Source organism: Gymnoscopelus braueri, assembly GCF_963280865.1.
Source record: "Gymnoscopelus braueri genome assembly, chromosome: 16".
NCBI lineage: Eukaryota > Metazoa > Chordata > Actinopteri > Myctophiformes > Myctophidae > Gymnoscopelus > Gymnoscopelus braueri.
In genome coordinates this window covers 40,932,562-40,941,735 of record NC_137616.1, presented here as the reverse complement: position 1 = coordinate 40,941,735, position 9,174 = coordinate 40,932,562, and the positions used below count along the sequence as shown (strand labels likewise).

General features: G+C 44.6%; 1 protein-coding gene across 1 annotated transcript in view; it reads right to left on the bottom strand.

Moving 5' to 3' along the window:
- The window catches only part of nmbr (neuromedin B receptor), a gene marked incomplete at both ends in the record, with an annotated part of 129,664 nt that extends 121,288 nt beyond the window's left edge, over positions 1 to 8,376 (bottom strand). The window contains one exon of the mRNA XM_080452829.1: positions 7,958 to 8,376. Coding sequence (XP_080308955.1) covers positions 7,958 to 8,376 — 419 coding nt within the window. The remainder of the gene's footprint in view (positions 1 to 7,957) is intronic.
- Positions 8,377 to 9,174: the final 798 nt, after the last annotated feature.

Below are 9,174 nucleotides of genomic sequence, written 5' to 3'. Positions count from 1 at the left end.
TGTTACTGAGATAATTATGTGACTGCAGGCTTCGCCCAGCTATAAGAGCTGGTCAAGTTATCATCTGTACGACTCAACTGTTAGAGCGATGCATGTTTCATTCTATTAACCACCCTGTTCATGTGTGAACAACAAAAAGAACATTTGCAAGCTGCGCTGATCAAGGTGAAATCGAGAGCCATTACTAGCAAAGCAAAGTGAACATTTTGCCATATAGCTGTCTGGGAAGCAGACGTTCCCATGGGGGGGGGGGGGGTATTCCATGGTTTGGTCAGGGTAGTCCCTGCTTCATCTCTCTCTCTCTGCTAAGGGGTCCTTGGCCTGAAAAACGTTGAAGACCCCTGCTTTAGACCATCTCCCCCCATTTATTTTTTACAGTTTGAACAAAATAGCCAATTTTACATCGAGGTGCCCAGATGTCCGTAGTGCCCACCTATCCTGTTACCAGACTACAGACAGACAGAAAGACAGACAGAGCAAGAGACGACATTAACTACTGTTCTTCATTCAAACACAGCAGTCGTTATGCACGCGCGCGCACACGCACACTGTCACACACACACACACACACACACACACACACACACACACACACACACACACACACACACACACACACAGAGAGAGCTAATGACAGAGCTATGGCTTTCCAAAGCCAAAGATGACCGAAAAGTTGTTAAAGCAAAGCTACAGTTTTGCGGACTTTTGTCTATACACACACGGAGTAGGAGTAGCACTTTAACCAGCATAATGAGATAATTAATAACCACTATACTCACCTAATGCTTCATAGTTTCAAAAAGAACACACTTCCAACGTGTAGGCCTATACTGTGCATTGGTTAGGTCACAGGAGCATGGTTTAATAGCGTAAATATGAACTTTGGCCCGAATCTCGCGTTTGTAATCCATGTTTGAGAGTTCTTGTTTACATTTCTTCAGAGTTTATACTACAGACCAGTGTCATGATAGCAGCATTAACACAACACAACGCAACACACTTCCTCTAAAAATAAGAGTATATTGTAATATATGTATATGATTAGTCAACACTAGATTTTTTTTTTAGTCTAGTTACAGGAAGTAGATACACATTTGCAGTAGGCCTATGTGTCACACACCCGGTGGCCAGAGCTAGTAACTGACGTAACGGCGACTGCATGCATAGAGACACACGGGGACTACAAATTTCACGCCCACTTTTGAGACAGCGCCGCTACTCGAGGTCCGTTAGAACGATGAACTGCAGCTGCCAATGCATTCCCTATGAGAGGATATAAAAGTTAGCCTACTTTTTGATATCCTGCATTAACTGAAGACGATATTGATTTAAATAAAAAATATGTTTCCAAATGTATGGAGTGTCTTTGTCAACATATCTTCTTGTTTTCTTAATAGTTGATGTGTTTCACATTTAATTTGCCACTTTAACGAGTTACCCATAATGCTAACACAGCAGAGGGTAGACAGCAGACGGGCATTTCAGTGACATCACTGTCTTTACGAGCGCCGAGCGCCGAGCGCCGACCAGTGGCGTATCCACTGTAGAGGCAGGAGAGGCGGTCGCCTGCCCAACTAAGATCTCGCCTCCCCTAAAAAAATAAAAATAACCCGAAAATGTGTCATTGCGTGCTTAAAGGTTTAATGACATTCACTTTTACACCACATTCAAAGTCTTTGTCCTGGTCCTTCAAAAGTGTACAAAAAGTTTTAAGTGAAAATTCCATTCCAGTGATCCATGGCAGGTGTTTTTCTCTCACATTTCTAAAGCCTTTTCAACTGCAATGAAAAAAGAAATCTTTGCCTGCGGGTGTCGCTGGTGAGGGATTTTGCCTGTCAATCATCGCCTCTGCTCCGCCCCCCCCAAAGGAAAGGATAGGGGAGGGGAGGGGCGAGGAGGAGAGTGGGCGGGATTAATCGACTATGACCTCACTGTCGAAGGGCCAAGCTCAGATTACTTTTCAGCCTAATTATTCAGAAAACCCCAGACCACAGAAAATCCACTGAATGTTCTAAGTTCAGGTTTTTTGGGTGTAATTGAGGTCATAAAACCCCAAATAAAACATTGAAAATAAAAAAAGTGAAAATGAATGTCATGATACCTTTAATGTCCTCAAAGTCACGCATCCAACAAGCTTTGAACTGAGCAGATTGGACCTTCTGTTCCAGAGATAATGACCAAAACCTATTGAAAAAGGCCACTTTCGCCAGTTTTCTGGGTATTGAAAACCTCAAGGGATGCGTCCGTGACGTATATACCATGCGACCACTTAAACTCTGGATCTCCGATGCTAGCGGTTTTGACATAGGCTACTGATGGAGTATATTATAGTATATTGTGGGTAGTATATCGAGATGAAAGATATGGGACATTAAAAAGGACAAATTAAACAAATGGGGCAGATTATTAGAACACAAAAAAAAAGCCTCAGTAGTTAACCAGTGAAATGACGGTATTTTACAATGCCTCTCATAGAGATTGCATTGAGAGCTGCAGTTCATCGTTCTAACGGACCCCGAGTGTCAAAAGTGGGCGTGGATTTGTAGGCCTTCGCTTCCGGCCGTGTGTCTCTATGAGCGCATCTTTTCCTTTGATCTGCCTCGCAAGTCACAACATTAATATTTAGCATTAAAACTAAAGTAACGAGCCTGTTTTGAAAATGTCTCGAGTAGAAAGTACAGATACTTGTGTTAAAATGTAACGAGTAAAAGTAAAAAGTGGTCCGAAAAATAAATACTGAGTAAAGTACAGATACAGACCGAAAGAAAGTAGGCTAATTCGTTACAGTAACGAAGTACTTATACTTCGTTACTTCCCATCTCTGTCGGTCGCCGGCTACCCCTGAGTGGGAGTGTCCTTGAGGAAGACACCGAACCCCAAGCTGCTCCCGATGAGCAGGTCGGTGCCTTGCATGGTTTCCTCCGCCGTGTGAATGAGTGTGAATGGCTGAATGAATGTAGTGCACATTGTAAAGCGCTTTGGATAAAGGCACTATATAAATGCACCATTTACCAAAACATACAAACAAACAAACAAAAACGCCGATTTAGTTGTTGCCTTGTGTGGGCTTGTGTCATTAACAGCTGCAGCATTTCAGCACCTCTATAATTGGACAGCTCCGGTATGCCAAGCCATCGTTCAGACAGTATTTCAAGCATCGACACAGCTTGACACAGCTCTGTTGAAAGAAAACAAAATAATACCGTGGCCTGTTGCATTAGCAACATTGTATTTATGTAAAAAAAAGATTAACAACAGCAATTCAATATTGTCGAGTCACAACAAGTTTAAGTGTAAAAGTGTTTTGTACAAGCTCCAAATGTTTGAGCAAAAAAAGAAAGAGGGGGGAAAAAGAGCATTTGCAAGCTGCGCTGATCTTGATGAAATGGAGCCATTAATTAGCAAAGCAAAGTGAAAGTTCATCCATCTTGACAAGATGTTACTGTTGGGTTGTACTGAGAGTTTCAAACTGCTTATAGTCACAGTCCTCAAAACAAAACACTGACAGCACTGTCTGTCAGACTGTCAGACTGAACGCAGCCAGGAGCATTTACAAGGCTTTAATTATAAAGTTGTAAAAGCTTAGTTTTGAGCAGTTTGAAACGGGTCTAAGTCCCTATAAATTGGGCTCCGGAGACCTGACTGACTGACTGACTGACTGACTGCACATCTGAATGCTTATAAGTTGTAAAAGAAACCACAAAATGTCATTATGCTTTATGAACACATTATTTCTATCACTCTCCCACATTCATTCATGTGTTCACTGTTTCCCACTCCATCCACCACACACATGTGCGCACGCACAGACACACTCTCTCTCTCTCTCTCTCTCTCTCTCTCTCTCTCTCTCTCTCTCTCTCTCTCTAGAGATACTAAAAGGACCACAATGGAAACAAGCCTTCAGGCTTTTTTGTGCTTTTATCCATTGAATTCATTTTCAATAAAGTGCTCATCAACCCCCCCCCCCCCCACCACCCCCCACGCCGCCTCTCTCTCTCTCTCTCTCTCTCTCTCTCTCTCTCTCTCTCTCTCTCTCTCTCTCTCTCTCTCTCTCTCTCTCTCTCTCTCTCTCTTGCTCTCTGTCTATTGCTCCCCTCTCTCTCTCTCTCTCTCTCTCTCTCTCTCTCTCTCTCTCTCTTGCGCGCGCGAATTTCGCACACACATATGCTTTCCCCTGGCTCTCTTTGACATAGCTATGCAACAGTTTCTTGTCCCTCTCTCTTAATATAGGTGCGCACACGCACACGCACACCGCACACGCGCGCACACACACACACACACACGCACACGCACACGCACAACACACACACACACACACACACACACACACACACACACACACACACACACACACACGCACACGCACAACACACACACACACACACACACACACACACACACACACACACACACACACACACACACACACACACACACACACACCCGTGTCATGCTTCATTGTTGTGTTCTCCTGTGCAGATGGGAAACGCGCCTGTGTCAAAATTCAGTAGGCTAACCTCGAAAAGCAACATATCATTTCACAATCAATACCGATCGATATAGCCTACACATTATTATCTATGTGTACTTTTGTGTCAATAAAAACTTCAATCAAGTTCTCAATAACACAGAGTTTGGAATGCAGGGTGCATTCCAAACTTGCAGAAATGACACAGCCAGGTGTCTTGCGACTTTCTCAATTTAACACAGTGAAGACGATGAAAATGTGTGAAAATGGATGAATTTCTACACTCTCAAGTTTAAATTAACACTCAGGATTTCACTGTTTTCGCATTCGATTTTTAGAACAGAAGTTTACCTCTCTGCAGTGACTACAAAGGAAACAAACATGAGATGAAAAATCATAACTGAGCCTAAATTCTGGTTGAGCCAACAATGTAAAACTGCATAGGCTTTCATAGGAGAGACTGACACCAATCATTCACTTATCGGGCAGAAACCTCGTATCTCCACATTTCTTACTTTTTTTATTATTATTTTTTGCAAATTAACGCCCTACTTGATCACGCTACAGCGTCACACATAAGTATACAAAATAGCAGAGCTTGTAGATCTGATAGCCTACTTGCTGTTTTTCAATTTGAATCCTGAAAAGTAACAGTTTTGGACATATGAGGTTTCCACCCGACAGAGACGTTATGGCACTGGTTCTCAACCTTTTCAGGCTGTGATCCCCCACAAAATAATCATATTTGAATTGGGGATCCCCCAAAATAATCACATTTGAACTGGGGACCCCCCACCCTGACAAGCACTTGGAATTGTAGGAGTTGAGGCATTACATTTAGTTTGACTCAGTTCCACAGATAAATATTGTGTAGCCGATCTACAAGCTCACAATGCCTCGCTTTGCCAGGCGTTGTGAGCCTCACAATCTTTCTTATATTATTTGACAATTTGGCCAATGTTTGACCAGTTTTTATAGTGTAGTTTGTTGATGACTTTTGATGCAGTAATGGTCTTTTTCTTTGCTTTCTACTTTTTTGGGGGGTGGGGGGGTGTTAAAAGGGTCTTAAAAGTCATTCACTTGTCATCTGGGGGTCCCCCGATCCCACAGGTAGAGATCCACCACTGCGTTATATATGGCACCACCGAACAACTGCGTTACCTGTCCGCGCTGAGCGCCGTGAGGGTGAACACGGACACGCCGACGGAGGTGAGCTGGATGACGGGGATGAGCTTGCACGCCACCACGCCGAAGATCCACTCCTCGGAGAAGTACCGGAAGGCGTCCACCGGCACGCAGGTGACCAGCAGCAGCAGGTCGCCGGCGGCCAGGCTGGAGATGAAGATGTTGGGCACGCTGCGCATGGCGCTGTTGGTGACGAAGATCTTCACCAGGGTGACGTTGCCCAGCAGACCCACCGTGATGATGAGGATGTACACCGAGGTCATCACGCAGCGCACCACGAAGTGCACCGTCCCTGTGTCGTCGTCGTAGTCCTCGTCGTCGTCGGTGAAGTTGCCGTAATAGACATCCCCGGAGTTTATCCCCGCGACGGACAAGTTGAAAGATATGTCCTCCATGGTCAGGGAAAGAAAGAGTTGTTTTTTTTGTTTTGTTTTTGAAAATGACAAAGCGTCTCAGGCAGTGTTAATTGTGTTGACTAAGGCTAAGACTAAAATATTTAGTCAATTTCAGATGACTAAAATAGGACCAAAACTAAATGGTGTGTTATTCAAAAGACTAACACTTAAGACTAAATCAGAATGTGCTGACAAAATTAACACTGGTATTTATGTAGGCTACCATGCAGTATTAATTGTATTGACTAATAAGACTAAGACTAAATTTGCTGTCAAAATGAACAGTGCTCTCAGGTGAGCGCGGTGCCAGGCGTCGGTCCTCCGCGCGGAGCAGCGACAGAGCGAGGCGCTTCTCTGAGGGAGCTGTCCCTCTGAGAAGGTGCTGAAACCTGCAGCTGAGAGGCTGAGCTGCTGATGTGAGAGACAGCAGACGCGCGGGTCCAAGACTGATGCTCGACTGACTGAGTGACTGACTGACTGGCTGACTGACCGCACTGAACGATACTGACGAGGTGTGTGCGTGTGTGTGTGTGTGTGTGTGTGTGTGTGTGTGTGTGTGTGTGTGTGTGTGTGTGTGTGTGTGTGTGTGTGTGTGTGTGTGTGTGTGTGTGTGTGTGTGTGTGTGTGTGTGTGAGAGAGAGAGAGAGGGGGGAGAGACACAGACACACAGACAGACAGAAGAGGGAGTTTCTTCGGCTAGATAACTGACACTCAAGTGTTCGCTGTTGACATGCTCTCTCTCTCTCTCTCTCTCTCTCTCTCTCTCTCTCTCTCTCTCTCTCTCTCTCTCGAACCTCGAAAAGCAACATATCATTTCACAATCAATACCGATCGATATAGCCTACACATTATTATCTATGTGTACTTTTGTGTCAATAAAAACTTCAATCAAGTTCTCAATAACACAGAGTTTGGAATGCAGGGTGCATTCCAAACTTGCAGAAATGACACAGCCAGGTGTCTTGCGACTTTCTCAATTTAACACAGTGAAGACGATGAAAATGTGTGAAAATGGATGAATTTCTACACTCTCAAGTTTAAATTAACACTCAGGATTTCACTGTTTTCGCATTCGATTTTTAGAACAGAAGTTTACCTCTCTGCAGTGACTACAAAGGAAACAAACATGAGATGAAAAATCATAACTGAGCCTAAATTCTGGTTGAGCCAACAATGTAAAACTGCATAGGCTTTCATAGGAGAGACTGACACCAATCATTCACTTATCGGGCAGAAACCTCGTATCTCCACATTTCTTACTTTTTTTATTATTATTTTTTGCAAATTAACGCCCTACTTGATCACGCTACAGCGTCACACATAAGTATACAAAATAGCAGAGCTTGTAGATCTGATAGCCTACTTGCTGTTTTTCAATTTGAATCCTGAAAAGTAACAGTTTTGGACATATGAGGTTTCCACCCGACAGAGACGTTATGGCACTGGTTCTCAACCTTTTCAGGCTGTGATCCCCCACAAAATAATCATATTTGAATTGGGGATCCCCCAAAATAATCACATTTGAACTGGGGACCCCCCACCCTGACAAGCACTTGGAATTGTAGGAGTTGAGGCATTACATTTAGTTTGACTCAGTTCCACAGATAAATATTGTGTAGCCGATCTACAAGCTCACAATGCCTCGCTTTGCCAGGCGTTGTGAGCCTCACAATCTTTCTTATATTATTTGACAATTTGGCCAATGTTTGACCAGTTTTTATAGTGTAGTTTGTTGATGACTTTTGATGCAGTAATGGTCTTTTTCTTTGCTTTCTACTTTTTTGGGGGGTGGGGGGGTGTTAAAAGGGTCTTAAAAGTCATTCACTTGTCATCTGGGGGTCCCCCGATCCCACAGGTAGAGATCCACCACTGCGTTATATATGGCACCACCGAACAACTGCGTTACCTGTCCGCGCTGAGCGCCGTGAGGGTGAACACGGACACGCCGACGGAGGTGAGCTGGATGACGGGGATGAGCTTGCACGCCACCACGCCGAAGATCCACTCCTCGGAGAAGTACCGGAAGGCGTCCACCGGCACGCAGGTGACCAGCAGCAGCAGGTCGCCGGCGGCCAGGCTGGAGATGAAGATGTTGGGCACGCTGCGCATGGCGCTGTTGGTGACGAAGATCTTCACCAGGGTGACGTTGCCCAGCAGACCCACCGTGATGATGAGGATGTACACCGAGGTCATCACGCAGCGCACCACGAAGTGCACCGTCCCTGTGTCGTCGTCGTAGTCCTCGTCGTCGTCGGTGAAGTTGCCGTAATAGACATCCCCGGAGTTTATCCCCGCGACGGACAAGTTGAAAGATATGTCCTCCATGGTCAGGGAAAGAAAGAGTTGTTTTTTTTGTTTTGTTTTTGAAAATGACAAAGCGTCTCAGGCAGTGTTAATTGTGTTGACTAAGGCTAAGACTAAAATATTTAGTCAATTTCAGATGACTAAAATAGGACCAAAACTAAATGGTGTGTTATTCAAAAGACTAACACTTAAGACTAAATCAGAATGTGCTGACAAAATTAACACTGGTATTTATGTAGGCTACCATGCAGTATTAATTGTATTGACTAATAAGACTAAGACTAAATTTGCTGTCAAAATGAACAGTGCTCTCAGGTGAGCGCGGTGCCAGGCGTCGGTCCTCCGCGCGGAGCAGCGACAGAGCGAGGCGCTTCTCTGAGGGAGCTGTCCCTCTGAGAAGGTGCTGAAACCTGCAGCTGAGAGGCTGAGCTGCTGATGTGAGAGACAGCAGACGCGCGGGTCCAAGACTGATGCTCGACTGACTGAGTGACTGACTGACTGGCTGACTGACCGCACTGATCCGTCTGTTCCGCCCTTTTCTTTTTCTTGTCCTTGTGAATAAAGAGCTACATTTGTTTTGCAAGATCCAGACGGTGTGTGGGTGTGTTGGTGGGTCCCATTCTTTGATCTAAACCATCAGAGATCTCCTCCATAATTTGTACATTTTTGACGTTTACACACCTGTTGCCAACCCTTGAGGTGTGCATCGGCCTCCGTCACAAAACTTTTTCTTGTCCTCAAAATAGCCTAAAAGTAAACAAAGCCATAAGCTTATGGCTTTGTTTACTTTTAGGTATTAGTCATCATCCATGCTATTAG